The sequence below is a fragment of the Bubalus kerabau genome, chromosome 23 (genome assembly GCF_029407905.1).
Source record: "Bubalus kerabau isolate K-KA32 ecotype Philippines breed swamp buffalo chromosome 23, PCC_UOA_SB_1v2, whole genome shotgun sequence".
Classification (NCBI taxonomy): Eukaryota; Metazoa; Chordata; class Mammalia; order Artiodactyla; family Bovidae; genus Bubalus; species Bubalus kerabau.
Genome location: NC_073646.1, coordinates 34,380,446 through 34,400,179, shown reverse-complemented (window position 1 = coordinate 34,400,179; position 19,734 = coordinate 34,380,446). Strand labels below are relative to the sequence as shown.

The 19,734-nt window shown below is 56.2% G+C and overlaps 1 protein-coding gene and 1 long non-coding RNA gene across 2 annotated transcripts; one reads left to right on the top strand and one right to left on the bottom strand.

Annotated features, from left to right (window-relative positions):
* Window positions 1-770: 770 nt before the first annotated feature.
* Window positions 771-18,224, bottom strand: LOC129637440 (uncharacterized). The gene is made up of 3 exons (XR_008707468.1): window positions 18,089-18,224; window positions 3,254-3,447; window positions 771-1,798 (listed from the first exon to the last, which is right to left on the bottom strand). It is a non-coding gene; the product is annotated as an uncharacterized LOC129637440 (long non-coding RNA).
* On the top strand, window positions 5,874-8,100 carry TMEM270 (transmembrane protein 270). Its single transcript, XM_055561597.1, has 3 exons — window positions 5,874-6,587; window positions 7,226-7,645; window positions 7,804-8,100. The coding sequence occupies exons 1-3, from the start codon at window positions 6,516-6,518 to the stop codon at window positions 8,098-8,100; spliced, it is 789 nt and encodes a 262-aa protein (XP_055417572.1). The 5' UTR covers window positions 5,874-6,515.
* Window positions 18,225-19,734: the final 1,510 nt, after the last annotated feature.

The following is a 19,734-nucleotide window of genomic DNA, read 5'->3' as shown; positions in this document are numbered from 1 at the left end:
AGCCACAGAAAACTTTCCATCAATTTGCGCAGCGCGCTCAGGTGCGTTGGGCCCCTGCGCCCCAGGTGTTTGCTGCCCCCTTGCGGTCTTGCCGCCGTCCTGCACCCTCAGGGAGAGCACCTGGGAGGCCTTGGGACTGGGAGGGAGGTGACGCTTCTTGCCTCTCTCGACCTGAGTCCGGGGCTGAGGAGGCGAATCTCGATGGAGAGGGATCAGGCCCGGGGAATGGCGCCCCCTGGCGTTTGACAATGCAGCGGTCACTAATAATTGCCTTACGCCACTTGGTCCTTCCTCTGAGGAAGGGGAGATGTGGTCTAACATCACTTAGCACACTTGGCATGGCCTTGAACCTAGGTGTTAGGCGGGGAAGAGAAAGGAGGGAAGGATCCAAGGTGGGGCGGGGGCGGGCTTCTGCAGCAGCTCCTCTGCTCCTATTCCAGCCTGGCAAGTGGGGATAGCTGAGGCCATTACTCATTCATTCATTTATAAATTCAACAAATACCGGGTTGGCCAAAAACTTGGTTTGGGTTTTCCTGTGGCGTGTGCGTGCATGCGAGCTCAGTCGACTCTTCCCGACCCCATGGACTGTAGCTCACCAGGCTTCTCTGTCCATGGGATTCTCCAGGCAAGATTACTGGAGTGGGTTGCTATTTCCTTCTCCAGGTGGTCTTCCCAACCCAGGGATCAAATCCACAGCTCCCACATTGTTAGATGGATTCTTTACCACGGAGCCACCAAGGAAGCCCACATTTGAAGATCTAATTGGCTTTATTAAACAACTCATGAGTAGGGTAGCATCCCATCAAGCAATCAGAAAGGTGCTCTGAGGAGCTGTACAAAATGGAAGGTTTTTATAGACAGAAGGGGGCAGGATATGGAAGTAGACACAGTGGATGAGCTCAATTCAGTCACTTTGTCCTGTCCGACTCCTTGCGACCCCATGGACTGCAGCATGACAGGCTTCCCTGTCTATCACCAACTCCCAGAGCTTACTCAAACTCATGTCCATCGAGTCGGTGATGCCATCCAACCATCTCATGCTGTCGTCCCCTTCTCCTCCTGCCTTCAATCTTGTCCAGCATCAGGGTCTTTTCCAATGAGGCAGCTCTTCGCATCAGGTGGCCAAAGTATTGGAACTTCAGCTTCAACATCAGTCCTTCCAATGAATATTCAGGGTTGGTTTCCTTTAGGACTGACTGGTTTGATCTCCTTGGAGTCCAAGGGACTAGTTAGGCAGGGTTATCTTCCCTTAGGGGAAGTCAGGGAATCTTAGGCAGATTTCCTTACTAGTGCTCACCAAGTAATTCCAGACTGATTGGTTTAAAACACCACTCTTGAGAAAGGCTGAAATTATAATCGTTGTTGCTTTTTAGTTGCTAAGTCATGTCTGACTCTTTGTGACCCCGTGGACTGCAGCACACCAGGCTCCTCTGTCTTCCACTATCTCCTGGAGTTTGCTTAAATTCATGTCCATTGAGTCAGTGATGTCATCAGGCTAGGTAGTAAGTCTTGGTGGCGCTTAGCATAAGTGACTCCATTTTGGACCTGTTGTTTCTTTTCAACAATTCCACTTTGATCAAACTCTCAGCCTAACTGAGAAATGGGATCAGAATTTAAGGCATCAGCACCACTCACCTACTGTTCTGTAGTTCTCACCGCTTTTGCTGATGCTGCTTTGTCGCTGAATCTGTGTGCTATCCACAGGTCACCACTCCAGGCTCACCATTTTTCAGTCAATCATTTGCTTTGTTCCTCTTCTGAGGTCCAGTCTTAGGGGGATTTGCTTGGTGACTAGAGGCTGTGAATATACATTTAAAGCTTTAGAGAGAATATGCAATGTACCAGGGATATTATTTTAACTACAAGCGGGATAATTCCCAGTGTTAAGAGTGCATTTGGGAGCCATGGGTCTCCAAGACCCAAACCACTCAACATCAGATTAATCAAAGGAAGACCCCATTGAAGGAGTCACCTTTAAAAGCCAATGGTTTGCTCAGGGATCTTATGTAACTGAGTTTTGGCCTCCCCAGAAGTATTAACTCTAGGTATAGTAGGTGATGCTGGCCATAGAACCGCTCAGCTGAAAGATAATTCTGTTATCAAGAACAACTTTGGCCAGAGAGTCTAAGGATTTTGCTGGGTAGCCAGTGTCTTAGAAACAGAATCTGCAATGTTTTAAGAGTTAAGGAGAGGTTTCTGATCGCACTGCCATTGTATTTACTCCTAAGCCAGGGCTCCTTTGTGCTTCCCTGATGGCTCAGCAGGTAAAGAATCTGTCTGCAATGCCGAGGCACAGGAGGCGTGGGTTCGATCCCTGGGTCAGGGAGATCCCCTGGAGAAGGAAATGGCAACCTCTTACAGTATTCTTGCATTAAAGAGTCCCATGGACAGAGGAGCCTGGTGGGCTACAGTTCAAAGGGTCACAAAGAGTTGGACACGACTGAGCAACTGAACACCTCCCTCACCCCCCACCACACAAGGGTCATTCAGGAGTTTTAGTGCATATGGGGGAAGAAACTTCTAGCCTGAAATAAAAAATTGTTCTAAATTCCAGAGCTTAACCCCTCTAGCAATGGCCTGAGAAATATAAGTGATGTCATTATCTTTCCAGGCCAATGCCAGGGTAAAGGAGAGGAAAAAGAGAGAGTTTCATGGTGTTTTTTTGTTTGTTTTGACCAAGCTCTGTGGCATGCAGGATCTTAATTCCCCAGCCAGGGATCAAACCTGAGCCCCCTACCTTGGGAGCTCAGTCTTAACCATGGGACTGCCAGGCAAGTCGTGAGTTTCATGTAAAGTGTAAAGTCTTGATCGGTGTCTTGAGTGCAAGCAATCTACTTTGATGTCTAACTACTTCTCTTCCTAGTCAATTTGATTTGGACGTCCCCAGTGTTTAGCACAGGACCCACTGATTTTGCAGCTTTTTGGCTTCTGAGATTCCTATTAGCAGTTGTTTTTACTGGACCCTGTCCAGCTCAAGTTGGACCCAGTCCGACTCCGGCTGGTAACCACCAAGAATTCCCATGGAACTCTGGAGTGGGGGAAAAGCCTTGAACCAAAGACCTCAGCTAAGTGAAGATGGCAGCTTGATTCCAAACAAATGGGGAACTACAGTGGCTACCGCATTTCCAGATGTGGAATTTGGGGAAGGAGTTCAAAGAAATGGGAAACTGCGGACTAAATCACCAGCAATTCCCAACATGAAATCTGGGGACAACATCAAGAACTGGGGTTTCCAAGCAAAAGGGGAACTGACCAGAAAACCAATTAGACCAGGCGCTTGATGCAAAGAAAGCAGAGCTCACGAACATGATGAACTTCCTCTGGCCTCAGAAATGGTGAGAAAGGACAATCCAGTCAAAAAGGGGTTTGCCGGCACCATGCCTGTCTTTCTCATTGTCCATGAATGCAATCAGAAGGTCATCTTGGATCCCACCACTGCCACCAAATCTGTTAAAAGTCAAAATTCAATTGAATACGGGGAGGGAGATGGGAGGGAGTTTCAAAAGGGAGGGGATATATGTATACTTATGGCTGATTCATGTTGAGGTTTGACAGAAAACAGCAAAATTCTGTAAAGCAATTATCCTTCAATAAAAAATAAATTAATAAAAAGTTCAGTTGAGTACATTTGATGATCTAATTGGCTTTATTCAATAACCTTGAACAGTTTGCATCCTGCCCAGCAGGTAGAGAGGAGCTCCAAGGAGTGGAACAGCAGTACAAAAGGGAGGCTTTTATAGGCAGGAGGAGGGCGGGACAAGGAAGTTAGAGGGTGAATTATTTCAAGTCAGGTCACCTTCTCTTGCTGCTGCTGCTAAGTCACTTCAGTCGTGTCCAACTCTGTGCGACCCCATAGACGGCAGCCCACCAGGCTCCCCCGTCCCTGGGATTCTCCAGGCAAGAACACTGGAGTGGGTTGCCATTTCCTTCTCCAATGCATGAAAGTGAAAAGTCAAAGTGAAGTCGCTCAGTCGTGTCCGACTCTTCGCAACTCCATGGACTGCAGCCTACCAGGCTCCTCCATCCATGGGATTTTCTAGGCAAGAGTACTGGAGTGGGGTGCCATCCCCTTCTCCGCACCTTCTCTTAGAGGAAAGCAAAAACTCCAGATGAATTGGCTTAAAATTCCACTCCCAGGAGAGGTTGAAATTGCAATTAAGATAAATATTAAGTCCCGGGCTTCCCTTGTGCCTCAGCTGGTAAAGAATCCACGTGCAATGCAGAAGACCTGGGTTCAATCCCTGGCTTGGGAAGATCCCCTGGAGAAGGGAAAGGCTACCTGCTTGAGTATTCTGGCCTGGAGAATTCCATGGACTGTATAGACTGTGGGGAAGCAAAGAGTCGGACTCTGAGTGACTTTCACTCTCTCACTCACTCACATTAAGTCCTGGTGGGGCTTAGCACAAGTGATTCCATGTTGGGCCTGTTTCTTTTTACATTACTGACTGGGGGATTTTTGTAGAAACTAATGCCTGTGGCTAGTGATTTGTTGTTGTTCAGTCGCTCAGTCATGTCCAACTTTTTGAGACTCCATGGACTGCAGCATGCCAGGCTTCCCTGTCTTTCACCATCTCCTGGAGCTTGCTCAAACTCATTTCCATTGAGTTGGTGGTGGTGATGCTACCCATCTTGTCCTCTGTTGCCCCCTTCTCCCCCTGCCCTCAATCTTTCCCAGCATCAGGATCTTTTCCAGTGAGTCGACTCTTCCCATCAGGTGGCCAAAATATAGGAGCTTCAGCTTCAGCATCAGTCCTTCCAATGAATATTCAGGGCTGATTTCCTTTGATCCCCTTGCAGTCCAAAGGACTCTCAAGAGTCTTCTCTAGCACCATAGTTTGAAAGCATCAATTCAAATGTGGGCATTTAAATGTGGACATTTATTATTACAAAATCAACTGGTTTGATAAAAATAACCATCGTATTTTAAAATAACTTAATACAAATTAAAATAACTGTAAACTGTGATTCTTTTTAAAAAATTAATTAATTAATTTGTGCTGAGTCTTAGTTGCAGCATGTGGGATCTAGTTCCCTGACTAGGGATTGAACCCAGGCCCCCTACATTGGATGCACAGAGTTTCAGCCACTGAACCACCAGGGAAGTCCCATTGTGATTTTTTTGAGTGCCAACTGTCACCCAAAGAAGAAATAAACCTTGCATGCTCAGTCGCTCAGGTGTGCCTGACTCTTTGCGACCCCATGGACTGCAGCCGGCTAGGCTCCTCTGTCTGTGGGATTTTTCGGGCAAGAACACTGGAGTGGGTTGCCATTTCCTTCTCCAGAAGCGCATTTTATGCTCCACCCATACTGAATTGTTGGAATCATGCAGTTCCTTCTGCCCATACCACCCTTCACGCTTCCTCCTCCGGAAAGCTCCCACCCATCCTTCAAAACTTAGCTGAAGGAGGCCTTTTTGAACCCCAGCTTCCCCTCAGGGCTATAGTGTTCGGGGACTGTAGAGGGTGGTGGGGGAGGGGTAAGGGCAGCAGACGGAGCCGAGGGACTTTGCACCCTCCTCGAAGTGGACCCCAACTGTCGCCCAGGGAGAGGACACAAATGGGCGAATGGGACCCGTCCTGGGCAGGGGTCACCTCTGACCTTCCAGGGATTCTTTCTGACGGGTTGTATCCTGCACGAGGGTCCTCGCGGAGCAAGGGAGTGAGACTGCAACTGTGCCCTGCACTCACGGGCCACCAGAGGGCGCGCTTTTAAAAAATTTATAAATGGCTTGAGAGCCTCATCCTTGGAGCATCTCGGGGCACCTGCTGGGACCCAGACAGGAAAGCATTGTAGGAAAGGCTGTGATCAAGGTTCTGGATTCTCCCAGAATGCTAAGACTAACTCTGATCTTCTGAGGCTTCCAGAAACCTCTCTTCCAGGCAGCCTGTGGCCCCCAAGGGGTCTTGCGCAGCAAATTGCCCCCTTTCCCTCTCTGAATGTCTCTCTCCAAGACCCTCTGAAGCCTTTTGCAGGCACATTTTCTCTCCCCTGCCCTCCTCTGAGTCTTGGAAGCCACTGATGCATCACTCAGATCAGAGAATAAAGGTTACAGCTGACTTCTCTACTTTGTGATGAGACCAACCTTTTAGCAAAATGCAAGAAGGATGGATGGGGGTTAGGTAGGAGCTTTCAGAGTTGGGCGGCTGAGGCTTCCATCTGCCTTCAAGCGTTCTGCCACCCGCCGCCCTGGGGTGAAGATGTCTATCTCCCAGGTCTCTGATTCTTCAGGGTTTGGAAGGATGTGGGAAGGTACAGCATCTTTGTGCTGCCTTGGCTGCCTGTGCCGGGTGGACCGGAAGTTCGTGGAGGTGATGTCTCCTGGAGCAGTCTCCCATCAGGAAGGCGACAGGATGCGGAAGACAAGTACCCCAGTTCTTGTGCAGTGATGGGGCAGGAGGCAGGGAAAGGGGAGACTTTCGTGGCAACTGGGTCCCCACGGTAACTTGGTCCCCACCCTGTGGTGTCTGTGAGGTCACCCTGCTTCTTCCACTGGAGAAGGGAAAGGAGGGCCAGACATGGAGGCCATCCCTCCGGTCAGATCCAGCCTCTCGGGGTCTCTGCTGGTGGTGGTGAAGCTGTCCGCACTGGTGAGGAGGGGGTTGGAGGTTGGGGGCCAGGGGGCCAGAGGGCCAAAGCTGCTGCTAGATGCCACTGGTGAGACAAGGTGGCTGCCCCCCTCCTGGAGTAATCCCATAGCTTTCAGAAGCCCTACCTTCAAGCTGCAGAGCCACAGAATTTTCTTTAGAGCACTCCCGTGGGTTAAGCATTGACCTTCCCACCACTCTTTTTCAAACATGACCTTAGTCTGAAGGGTGGTAAATAACCATTGAAACCCAAAGGAAAGGGAATTCCCTGGTGGTCCAGTGGTTAAGGCTCTGTGCTTCCCCTGCAGGGGACACGGGTTCGATCCTTAGTCAAGGAACTAAGATCCTGCAAGTCTGCTGGTGTGACCAAAAAAAAAAAAAGAGAGAGAAAGAAAAAAACCCAGAGGAAAGAAAATCAAATATAATATGAAACACCTACTAAAGCTCCCTCCTGAGAATGGAGTCCTTCCAAGTGGACAGATAAAGATCACTCTTGGAATAGAGGAAACTGAGGCCTTGAGAAAGGGAGGGCCTGGCCCCGGGATGGCCTGGCAGCCACACCCGCACCATAAAGCCTGGGACAGGTGGGCTCCCGCGGCAAGTGAGTGGCAATGGGTGACGACATTCTCCTCTTCCTGTAGCTCGTCCAGAACCGGGCCCACCTCTATAATTTCCTGCTCCTCAAGATCTTCCTCTTCAACCACTGGCTGTCGGGGCTGACTCGGGAGGCCCAGGGGTTCCACCCATCCCCTAAGATTGCTGGCTGCCCTGTGGGCCGGGTTCTCCGGGCCGGGCTGACACTGCTAGAGGTCCCTGTGTGCCTGGCGCTGCGGGTGCCCAGGCTGGTGTGGGCAGGCCTGCTGGGCTGTGCCCGGGCCTTGGGCCTGGGCCCAAAGTGGCTGGGGGCCTGGGAGCAGCTGGGCCTGTCTGCGGCCACCTGGATGGACCTGTTTCTGTCGTGTCTGCACAGCCTGATGCTGGCTGCATTGCTGTTGCTGCTGCTGGTCTGGAGACTGTACCGGAAAGCCCAGTGCTGCAGCCTGGGCCAGCTGCCCAGGAAGGTGGGTGAGGGCGGGTGCCGGCTGGGCTGGGGAGCGCAGACCTGGGACGCTGGGCCTGGGCTGGGCTGGGGGGTTGTGGGGGGCACCTAGCAGCCAGGCAGTGTGGCACGTGAGCTCCGGACAGCCGCCTGCTCATCCACTTGCCCCCCCGCCCCCAGGCTCTGCTGCAGAACCGCGTGGTGCAGAGGTCACTGGCGCTGCTGAAGAGTCTGTACTGGTGGGTGGAGAGCACGGTAGCGCTCACCTCCTGGCACCTGGCCTACCTCGTCACCTGGACCACCTGCCTAGCCTCCCACCTGCTGCAGGCCGCTTTTGAGCACACAGACCAGCTGGCCCAGGCCCAGGAGGCTGAGCCCCAGAAGGCCTTGGGGCTCTCGTCTGAGACCCCACCCCCTGGGCCCCCAGCCCCCGGGGCCAGGCCAGTCCTGCCAGAGCCTGGAACTCCTGGAGAATAAATGTGTCCCCCTGTGCCTCCCCTGTCTGGTCTGGCCTGCGGTCTCACTCTCGGTCCCTCTTCCTTACTGGGCTGGAGGGATGTGCATGTGTGTGTTTCCTAGAATGCCTCACTTCATCTGGGTCCATGCGCCTGCTTCCTGAGACTGCTGATGCCCAAGGTTTTTAGGGACAATGGGTAGTTAGAGACTCTGGCCTCTGGGGGGTGCCAGGGCCTCACATTTCAGAGATTTAGAAAATTCCTTTAAGAAAGGAGTTATTCCTGAGCCAGTCTGCAGCTGGCCTGTGCATCCATGTATACACTTGGTCACTCATGTCCCCACTCATCCATCCATCTGTCCACTCAAACACCTATCTCTCAGCCTGTCTACCTATTCACCCACCTGTCCATCCACCCTGCCTGCCTGCCTGCCTGCTAAGCCACTTCAGTCATGTCTGACCCTTTGCAACCCGTGGACTGTAGCTCCCCAAGCTCCTCTGTCCATGGGATTCTCCAGGCAAAAATACTAGAGTGGGTTGCCATGCCCTCCTCCAGGGGCTCTTCCTGACCCAGGGATCAAACCTGCATCTCTTACGTCCCCTGCATGGGCAGGTGAGTTCTTTAGCACTATCGCCATCTGGGAAGCCCATCCATCCACCCTCTCACCCACAAGTACAACCACAGATCCATCTCCTCCAGGGAGAGGGAAACACCCAGTATCTCAGCCCTTGGCCCCAGCTGCCCAGGTCCTGCTCAAGGGGTGCGGATGCCATTGAGGCGTGCTCAGGCCGCAGTGGGTCAGATCCCCCATTCGCCACCCTTAGGGCAATGCTGTGAGAGGAGCGGAGAGATGGTTTCTTGGGAGTTAGTGATCGCTCCTTACTCATTCCCAAGCCTGGGGGCGATGAGTGTGGGAAGACATTCCCGAGAGCTCTGCTCTACATTCTTCTCCTCCATTCTGGCTCCTAGAGAAGTTAGGGCCAGATTCCTGCCTTGCCTCTCACAGAAAAACCTGCAGATGGCCAGGGGGTGGATGTGGGGTGAACTTCCAGGCCCTTCTTCTGAGTCTCAGGAGCAGACTCGTCCTGCCCCTGGCCCGATGACTCAGAAGGGCTCCCACCTGGCCAACCAGGCAGAACACCTGTGAGGGGGTCACAGCTGGGATTCTGGAACTCCCACCCAGCAGGCAGGGAAAGCCAGGCGCAGAGGTGTGTGAGCTCGGCCCCCGCTGAAGATGCGGGCTGGGGGACAGGGAGGTGGCCCCAGATCTCGCCTGGGAGCGGCCAGGGACCAAGATGGCACTTGAATGGGCTCTGGCCATGGGCCTGGGGTGCTGGGAGGGAGGGAGCAGGTGGAAAGGGGCCTCAAAGGCCAAGAAGGGAGGGGAGGTGGCAAGTAGCTGTGCCACCTGGGGAGAGAGGCCCGGATCCAGGATAGAGCTGGGAATAGGCTGGAGGCTGGGACCAGTGGTGGGGCCCATGGGCAGTAGATGGGGAGAGTTTGGTGGGGGTGATGATGGGGGTAGGGGCTATTTTTTTCCTTCTCCTAAATTTTTTTTTAATTACCACAAGTACAGAGATGTTGAGAATTCCCTGGTGGTCCAGTGGTTAAGGCTCTATGCTTTCACTGCCAGGGCCCTAGGTTCAATCCCTGGTCAGGGAACTAACATCCCACAAGCCTCATAGTGTGGCCAAAAAAAAAAAAAAAGAAAGAAAGAAAAGGGACAGAGATGTGAAGGTAAAAATGTTTCCTTCTCTCTGGTTCTAAACTTCAGAGAAACAGAGTCAGCTGTGTGTGGAATATCTTTCTAGTCTCAATATACATGCAAACCTGCGTGCGTCCACACAGAGCCCACCTACAGCCACTGATGGGGCGCCATACTGATGTACTGATGGGAATCCACTCACATAATACGTGTCGCTGGGTGGCCCCTCTGGGTCTCGGTTTCCATGTCTATGCAGTGTCAGGTGACTGGGTGATCCTGATGAAACAGCCAATGTTGGGGGGGGCCTCAATATCCTGGACACCCCAGCTGGGAGGAGGTCACCTGTACATCTGATAGGTCCTTGCTTGCTTAGTTGCTCAGTCATGTTAGACTCTTCATTACTCCACGGACTGTAGCCCGCACTCCTCTGTCCATGGGATTCTCCAGGAAAGAATACTGGGGTGGGTTGTCATTTCCTTCTCCAGGGGATCTTCCCAACCCAGGGATCGAACCCACGTCTCCTGCACTGCAGGTGGATTCTTTACCTGCTGAGCCATAGATCCTTACATGAGCTGAGATCTGGCTCCACAAATGTAAGTGCTCCTGGGCCTTCCAGGGGCCCTGATGACTCGGGTCTGGGGCTTGGGAGAAAGGGGAGAAAGGCGTGAACCTGCCCATGGCTTTTCCTCGCTGCCGCCAGCGGTGAGAAGATCAGAGGCCCCGGGGTCAGACAGGCTGCAGTTTGAACCCTGGACCTACCCCAGCCCTTCTGCGTGACCTTGGGCAAATTCCTTAACCCCATGAGCCTCAGTCTCCCCACCTGTGAACAGGTACAGCCATAGCCTTGGGCCTCACACACAGGGCTGCGCTGGGTCTGCGCACACACAGAACCCCACCAGGCCTGGTGGGTCAGTGCTGGGAAACTCTCTCTCTCTTGGGCCTGCGGCCTTCCCAGCGCCATGGGGGGCCTTGCTCTGAGGTCTGGAAGGCGGGCGGGCGGGTCCGTCTATCTCAGGCCTGAGAGTGTGGAGGGGCCCTGGCCTGCTGGAGGAAAAACAAGTTGGGGGGCGGCGGTGGTGGGGGTGTGAACAGGGTGGGGGGAGCTGGCTGCAGGGCTGGCCAGCGGCTCCACGCAATCTGTCTGCTATGCAGTCCCGGGCCTGGGCTGTATTTATTTATGCTGAGCGTGTATTTATATCAGCCCCTTTCTCATTAATAGGGCAGGAAATGGCTGGAATTGTTACATACCTGGCGGCCCAGGGGTCCCGCTCGGCCAAGACACACAGGGCCCTGGCCGCCCAGCCACGATTGTGAGGGGCCCCCTCCTCAGTCCCAGGCCTCAGTCCCTGGCCTTTTGTTGACCCTGCCCCCCCCCACCCCTGACCCCTGCACGGAGCACCCATCTAGGTCCTTGGGCTCCTAGTCACTCCCTGAGCCCACCGCCCTGGGAGTCAGGCTCCTTTTCAGGCTTCTCCTTGTCCCCAGGAGGGAGAGTGATGTTGGGGGCTGTCAAAGTGCGTCTCTGAGGATGGTGGGGAGTGTTGGTGCTGGGCAGGCCCCAGGCAGAACAGTGAGAATAGGAGAAATCAGGGTCCCCTGAGTTGGGGATGGGATCTTGGAGCCCTGGGGTGGGGGTCTGGCTGGAGGAGGAAGTGATGGACGCGAGAGGGCCCCTCCTGAGGCTTGGGGATTCTGCTGCCCAGCAAGCAGAGCTACCTGTAGGCTTGGACAGACCCTGCTGCCGAAGGGGGTGTCCCCCTGTTGGCCACCCAATGGAGGCCCGATGGGGTGGAGGCTCACCCGGGCCTTGCCTTCTGGGCTACCGTGGCTAAACGGCTTCCCTGCTCGGGGCGGGCAGCCTCCTACCCGGCCCTGCGGCTGCACGCAGAATCAGGCCAGCATCTCTCCCCAGGCCCCAGCTCTTGGGCGTGGGCCCCAGGTGGGTTAGCGCTCGCCTGATATAACCCGTTAGCGCCTCTCGCCTAGGCGGCTCCCCGCTCCGCCCGCCTCCCCGCTGACCCTCTCTGGGCTGCCTCACCAGGGCAGGGTGAGAAGGCATCTGCGGGGTGACCAGCAGCCCTCCAGGGTCTGCGGGGAGGGCCGCTGTGCCCACCCCGCTCTCCTCCGCTCGGGCCCAGAGGCAGCCTCTAGGCTGAGATTCCCAGAAGCCACTGCGGGCGGTAGGTCTGACCTCTGACCTCTACCCACTGGGGCCGCCACGCCCTCCTGGTTTAGAGGCCGGAGCCGGGGCCCCTGTGTAAACGTGAGGACTGAAGCTTAGAGGGGCTTTCCCAGGGCCCTCCATTGGCCTCCATCCTTGCCCTCTCAGCCCACTTGCAGGGTCTACGGGAAGGGGTGGGGAGGGGGCGGCTCTGGACATCGAGGAGGGGCTGCGGCAGGGGTCTGTGCTTCCCGAGGCGGTCCCACCATCGGGGCGGAAGTTATGTGTTGGAACAGGAGGCTTAGGTCTAGGGAGGCACCCCCCACCCAAGGCTTCCTTAGGAACGTTGTCCCGAGACACTGTCTTGAGCCCCGAGCCCACAGAGCCCGGCAGGCCCGGGCCAGGGGCTGGTCCCCGTGCCCCTCTGGCCCTGCCTGGCCCAGCCTGGGCGCCTCTGGGACCTGCCGTCTCTGAGATGGGGAGCCCGCACCCCGCACCGGAGCTGTGGGGAAGCGCCCTGGCTGGTAAGGGGCCTGCGCACGGCTTGCATTCACTGGTGCTCAGGGAGCAGGAGCGCCTCTTTCAGCTTGGTGGCTGAGTGCCTGGGGTCGGCCGGGGTCTTTTGCCGAGCTGAACCCCAACCCTGCCACCCCACCGTGGAGCAGCACCGTCTGCGGCAGGAGGAGGCTGGGGGGTGGGGGGGTGCTGCGTCCTCTGAGTCTCCTGGGCCTGGCCCGTGTCCCCGCCCACCCCGTGGACCCCACCTCGAAGGTCAGGGCTGCGCCTGCTCCTACCACTCCCCCAGGGATGCCCAGGTCAGCCCAATGTGTGGCTGACAGCGTCTGGGGAGAGGCTGGCCTCCAGCCCTGGAAACCGTGCCACCCACTGCCCGCCCCCAGCTGCCTGTGGTCGGAGGGACTCGAGACCCTTTGTTCCTGCCAGGGGTCCTGCATGTCTCTGGCTTGCTTGACCCTGGGCAGATCCTTGGGCTCTGTCCTTGCTCTGGAAATGAGGCCGGAGCCTCTGGGCTTGGTAGTTGCTGGGTCAGAGTTCTGTGAACCCTGAATCCCCTGAGGCCCAAGGGCTGGAGTGGTGGGTGGGCTGGAGAGGATGCGAGCAGAGAGGCCCCTTGGCCCAGCCCTCGAAGCTCTAGGCCCCTGGGCCCCCAGGGTGCTGCCGCTGAGTACTACAGTCATCCTTTGCTCAGACTGCACACATCTGGAGCTGTGTCCCATCCCCCCTCCCCACCCCAGGCCCACATCTGGAGCCCAAAGCCAGCTCGCGGGCTCAACACGGAGCATCTGGGCCCTGAGGAGACTGCTCCCAGGTTAATGCAGCCCATCTGGCCCCTGGCGGCCGCTCTGGCCCGTCTGCAGGCTGCATGTCTGGAGGTTCCGAGCCCCGTGGCCGTCCCCTCGCCCCATGCCCGGCGGGGTCTGGAGTCGGTACTCCTTGGGGTGCCCTGCCCTGAGGTAGGGTTCCTGTGTGCAGAGCCCCCCCCCACCTCTTCCTTTCTGGATGTCACAGCTCCCAGGGCTTCTCCTGGGGGCTGCCTGGGGAATAGCTGAGTTGTGACGTAATGTAGACACACGTCCCCGCCGGGCGTGCTGACAGCTGCCGCTCCGCACCAGCTCAGCCAGCGGGCTCTTGGCATCTCTTGAAAGAGTCTCCGGCCCCCCCACCCCCGGCTCGCCTGCCTGCCCAGCCCCTCCCGGGGAGCCTAGCTGGTGGTGGGACTTCACTGGGTCCCTGTCACAGAGCACACCTCACATGATGTGCCCACCTGTCGCTTCCTTTCTAACCCAGTCTCTTGCCAGTACCTGTGCTTGGCAGGATGGGCTTAGATGTCTCCCAGAGGCCCCCGACGCAGACAAGAGAGCCTGGCAAAGCAGGTGGCTGGAGGGCACTGACGCTAGTCTGCAGGAAAGACCACCTCGGGGTGAGGGGCTCCTGGGGCAGAGACGTGGCATGGAGCCATGAGGGGAGGAAGGCAGGTCTGGGTTGGAGGAAACCTTCTAGCCGTGGGAACTGCCCAGTGGTGGCCTGGACTGTTCCTCCTCAGTGTGGGGCATGGCCCTTCTGACCTCACTGGGGACGTGGGACCCTACGGAATGAAAGCAGATGGGATTCTCACGGGATTGTGGTGGTGAGCTCCCCGTCACAGGAGAGGATCCAAGCTGGCAGGGCTGCTTACCATCAGGAAGATGGCAGAGGCTGTTCTCACCAAGAGTTCAAATGCTGTGTTAGATAGTTTTCCATCACTATATTCCAACCCTGTAACTCCAGGCATCTAGGATTCTGAGACTCAGCCGCCTATGACATGAGGCACAAACAGCCATGGGTGGAGGCCAGATATTTGGCATGGAAGGCGGCGGCGGGGAAGCAGGGGAGAGAGGCGCTGGGAACGCAGAAGAGTGTTGGCAGCCTGTGCCCTAGGACTGAGGGCTTTGCTGCCTCCCCACCCTGAATGGCCTCAGTTCTGGTGGTGGCCTAGCCTTTGAGGCCTGGGGTGTGAGCCCACAGCCCGCCGATTCTGCATCCTGTGGTCAAGCTTTATCAGAGCATCACTGGCCCCAACTGAAAGGAATCCTTTATAGCTGTAGCCTCCAGCTCAGAGGCCCTGGGAGCAGCGGGCAGTTTAGACCACAGAACTTCAAGCCTTCTTCTGCACCTCCTTACCCATGGAAAATTTGAGTCAACAAACATGCAAGACAGAGACACAAATAAAAAATAATGAGGTTTAGCATTTATTGAGTGTTCACCCTGGGCCAGATACCGCCCTGAGGCCTTTCCTTGTATTAACTCATTCCAGCCTCCCTGGGATGAGGTACTGTTGTTATTACTAATCCATTTTACAGATGGGGAGCCTGAGGCTTAAGGTCCACTCAAACCACCGGGTGGTTTGCCTCCCAAGTCTGTGTCCTTCCCGCTCTCACTGCCGCTCTGCAAGTGGGGTGGGTGGAGGAGACAGAGAGCAGACTTAGAAAGGAACTGGGCAGGAGGGTGGGGCCTTGGGGCGGCCCAGGAGAAGCAGACCAGCTGATTTACAGGGGCCTGTTCCCTAGAACTGCCCCCCAGGCCTTCAGATGAGGTGTCAGGCATGCAAGGGCGGTCCCCTGCCTTGTTGAGCCTTCCAGACCGAGAGACAGGCTTTTCTAGGGTAGGAGCCAGTTCCCCTGATTCTTCTGGAAGGAGGGAATCTCAGGCTGCTGGGGCTGTGAGGGTCAGCCCTGAGCCGCCCTGCTCTGTGGCCAACGTCCTCGGGGTACCCCTGCTCCCGAGGTGGGACCGCTGTCTGGAGGGTCACCCGGAGCTTCCAGGGCTGTGGGCTGGGGGTCTCCATGGATGTGTATCTATGTGTAGGGGGAGGGTCTTCCATCAGTCCGCCTCTGCCACCATCTGACCCGCCAGAGGAAAAAGCAGAAAGAAGGAGGAAAGGACTTTCTGGGGCCAGGGGTGTCATCGCTGGACAGCCCAGACTGGCCTGCTTTGTTCCACTGATACTTTCTAACAACCTCTCCCACCCGGAGCCCTTTGCCCTTCTTGGGCGTGGACATGGCAGCCGTCCTCACTGGGTACTTCATTTGTTCCAGGTACTGCCGTGAGGACACGGACCATAATGTCATACTTCACTAAATTGCTACGACTGTGGCAGCAGGCTGTTATCCTCACTCCCATTTTACAGACGGAGAAACTGAGGCTCAGAGAAGGCAAATCCCTTCATACAACTGACAAGCTATTCAAATCAAGGCCTGTCTGACCCCCTACCCCTCACTAAGCTCCTAATTCCCACCCCTACCAAGAGGGCTGGGGAGACACCTCCCCCAAGCCCCCAGACTCCTGGGGTTGGGCCAGGCGTCCCAGAGCCTCAGCCCGACGCCCCCCTCATTCCCTAGCTGGGCTGGCTTCAATGGGCCTTAGCCTGGCCTTTGGGGACTGGCTGAGGGCCAAGAAGGAAAACAATGGGAGAGAAAGGAGTGGAAACCCTCTGGAGGTGCAGGGTAGGGGAGAGAAGCTGGGACGGCAGGGATTTTGGACACGCTGGGTCCCCGGGTCCCCGGGGCAGGGGGCAGCGGTGGGGGTCGGCGTGCCCAGACCATGCTTCCTGTGTGCATTTGAGGTATTCTGGCCAGACCCTGTGTGGGGAGACCGAGGAAGGAAGGAAGGACCCATGCGAGTCCCATCCTGTGGTCTGAGGAGCAAGCTGCTGGTTGAGCCCGGACAGCAGCTCCTCTGCCTCTGGACAGGCTGAGCATGTGGGAAGAAACGGAGGTGGGTTCAGGCTGCTGGACCCCTAGCTGATCCAGCTTTCCCCTGCTCACAAGGTGGACTTCCAGTGGCCCCTCCTGTCCCCTCCTCGCCAAACCCTGGGATGCTGCCCTTTGGCATCCCTTATGTTAACTTGGGGGAAAGCCCAGGTCAGCCTGAACCCAGGTCCCCTTTTTTTTTTTTTAATTTAATTTATTTGACTGTGCCAGGTCTTAGTTGAGACATGCAAGCCTTTTAGGTGAGGCATGTAAACCCTTAGTTGCAGCATGTGGGATCCAGTTCCCTGACCAGGGATCAACCCCTGGCCTCCTGCATTGAGAGAGCAATGTCTTAGCCACCACCCCTAGGGGAATCCCAGAAACCAGGGCCCTCTGCCACTGCTTGTCAAGTTTCCAATGTCCTGACCACGTGCTCTGTGTCCACCCTGGTCCCCAGGACTGGGTCTGTCTTAGCCTCGGCGCTCAGGATAGGAGAGTGGTTCTCAAAGTGGCCTTGGACCGCTGTGACCCTGCAGCCTCAAGCACTCAAGGCCCTCACCTTGAGCCCCAGAATGGCAGGGTTCAGCCCTGGTCCCGGCGTCCAGGTGGAGCCCAGGTTCCTATCTGCGACTCTATTCTGTCTGGTCGGCCGCCCCCAGCGGCTGGTCTGAGTGATGCTGCGGCTCTGCCTCCATCGTCTCACCTCAGGGTGTCCCTGTCTTGCCCCCCATCCCAATAGCCCCTGGCCTCAGTGCAGGTGCGTCCCTCTCCCCTGGGAGCTGCTCCCAGCCCTGGAGGAGCGGCTCTCACCATTCACATCTTGGGGGAAGGAGATACAGATGCTCAGGGCGCTGGGGGACCTGCCTGCCTCCTTGTTCTGCCCCCGGGGTCCAGCTCCCTCTCCGTTTCCTTCCTCTGAGCTGAAGTTTGGGATGAAGGGCTTTGACCACACTCTCAATCCACCCACATTCTGGGGGGATTCCTGGGTGCCCGGCAGGCTCTTGGTGCCGGGTACGTGGAGTGAACCCTGGTGATGCTGTTAACAGCTTCTGGCACTTCACCTCACTCGCTTCCTGCTTCTGGCCTCAGTTTTCCCCTCCGAGGAATGCGGTTGGGCTTGAGAGGTTGATGAGGCCCCTCCAGTTCCTGCTGGAGTGAAGCCCACCCCTCATCCTTGTGTCCAGGGTCCCCAATCCACCCACATTCCCCAGGTCACAGGGTGCCCCGTGATCAGTCCCCAGGCTGTGACGGTCCCTGGCCCAGTGTGGGCCTGGTCCCCAACAGAGAGGGTGGGTCTTCCTGCCTCACCCCCTCCCTCTCTCTGCAGGGCCAAGTGGCAGGGAATTTGTGAGGGAGCGAAGCCTCCAGACAAGACAAACCAGGCCAGTCCACAAACAGGCGACCAAAACAACAAGGCGAGATTACGAAACCCAGATTCAGGGAAAGAGGCCACTCGGAGCCTCTCTCCAGGACAGGGGGCGGTGAAATTGGGCCAGGCCTGTGGGTCAGAGCCGGCCTGGCCCGGACTATTTTTGTACTGTCTGGGGGGTGGGGGCTGATGAAATCCCAGCTGCATTTCACCAAAACACTTTCCCCTTAAGCCCAGGGCTCCATGTGGCGCAAATTCATTGTCACTTAACTCATCACTCAGGGCTCCGAGCCGCACCCCTCCCCCTCCCAAGAAAGACAAAAACACACAGTCTCTGGCCCGGGGGAGGTGGGCGTGAGGGGCTGCGACAGGCAGACTGGCTGTCTTGACCTGAGCTGCCCCCGGCAGGCAGGCAGCCGGCCCCTCCATCTTCCTGCCTCTTTCCCTCAAAGGCAGGCTGCGTGGCAGGGCAGGCCCCCCACGAGGGATTCGGGGGGAGGGTGTAGGTGGGAGCCTGGGGTCACTGACCTCTCCTTTTTGCCCCACGCAGCGGGTGCTGGAAACAGGAAACTGATGAGCTCTGCAGGCAGGAGCCCCTACATCCCCACCGGGGCGGGGGCCACCCCGTGGTGGTGTCCCGTGCAGACGCTCTGCGCCCGCCACACAGGAGATCGCAATCTGTTTTATCTCCTTGTTGCTTTGCACGTTTTGTTGACTTGTACCTGGTGTTCCGCACCTCAGGGCAAGGGAGAATCAAACCGGATGGGAAGGGCTTTCTGGAGGGGAGGTGCCTCCCGTCTTTTATCAGACCCTGCGGACGTGGCCTCTGCTTTTGCACACTGCCCTGACCCCTTGGCTTCCTGAGCTGGTGGCCACCGCCACGGTGCGTGTGGCCCTCCCTAGCCCCTCCCGCCCCCGCATTTGCCAATCCCTCGAGCCCTTATTTGAGCTGACACCATTCTGGTTTTTCTCAGGAGGAATTTCAGCTGGGACGGAGCAGGCCCCCACCTGCCATCTTATTGCATTCCGGGGGGCCTCCCTCTCTCTCTTCCTAGACCGTGGGCCTCTCCAGGGCAGAGTCGGGGGTGATCTACCCCAGATCCCCAGTGCCCGGCCTGGGGCTTGGCCCAGAACCCAACAAGCACATGCTTGTTGAATGAATTAATACATTTCTCAAGTCACATCAAAGTGCTATTTGTATTATCTTTAGGCCAGATTAATCCAGAGCCTGGGCTCTCCAGATAAATATTGACAATCTGGCTTTTGTGTATCCTGCAGTCGGGGACAGAGGTCCCTTTCTTTTTTTTTTTTTTTTTATTTGACTTCATTTTTTTCTATTTTATTTTTATTGGAGTATACTTACAAGATTGTGTAAGTTTCTGCTGGACAACCACGTGAATCAGCTATATGTATACATATACCCCCGTCCCCTCCAGCCTCTCTCCCACCCGCCACCCCCCTACCCCATCCCACCCCACAGCTCCCTTTCTGATTTGGGCAGGAAGGAAAAAACTCCAGTCCTTAGAGGGAGGTGACCCCTGAACTCTCCTCTGGCCACCTTGGGGATGCCCGTGACCCGCTTTGCTCTGGTTTCTGATCCCCAGACTGAGGGGGCCGCAGGGTGGAGCTGGAGAATTTCGCTTTCCTGGGCAGGGTCAGGCAGTTCCTGAAGCAGCGGAGTTGTTTGGGTGCAAACATTTCCCTGTATTGTCCAGCTTCAGAAGGCAGCCAAAAGTCTAGGCGGGAGGGAGGGAGCTACAGCAGAATTTTCCTCGCCTCTGCCCCTAAGAAGACAGGAGCCTCAGAAGCTCACAGGTGGGGGTTGGGAGGTTGTTTCAGGCCCTGGAGGATGCAGAGGAACAAGGAGGAAACAGAGAAGGGGGCTCTGCTGGGCAGGACAGGGAGGCAGGTGGGTTGGTCTTTGATTCGTGTCCAGCCAAACGATGAGACTGTACCTGCCCCAGAGGATGCTGGGAGATGTGGTCACTCCCTTGCAGGCTGGCTTTTCCAGATTAGCCATGGTTTTCTCTTCTGATGCAGCAGATGGCCAACCTCCCCTCTCGGCTAAGCTTGCCCCCTCCTCCTGCGGCTTCTGTTCTTTGACCTCTTTTCTGGGGTCAGTGGCTCTGGAGATGGGTCTTTCTGGAGGCAGAGACAGGGATGCCCATGCAGTA

What these genes read in the sequence shown, in the direction of transcription:
- TMEM270 (XM_055561597.1), top strand. Translation starts at nt 6,516, where the DNA reads ATGGAGGCCATCCCTCCGGTCAGATCCAGCCTCTCGGGGTCTCTGCTG. An exon ending in TGGTGAAGCTGTCCGCACTG is followed by an intron (nt 6,588 to 7,225) that starts GTGAGGAGGGGG and finishes CTCTTCCTGTAG; the next exon opens with CTCGTCCAGAACCGGGCCCA. An exon ending in TGGGCCAGCTGCCCAGGAAG is followed by an intron (nt 7,646 to 7,803) that starts GTGGGTGAGGGC and finishes CCCCGCCCCCAG; the next exon opens with GCTCTGCTGCAGAACCGCGT.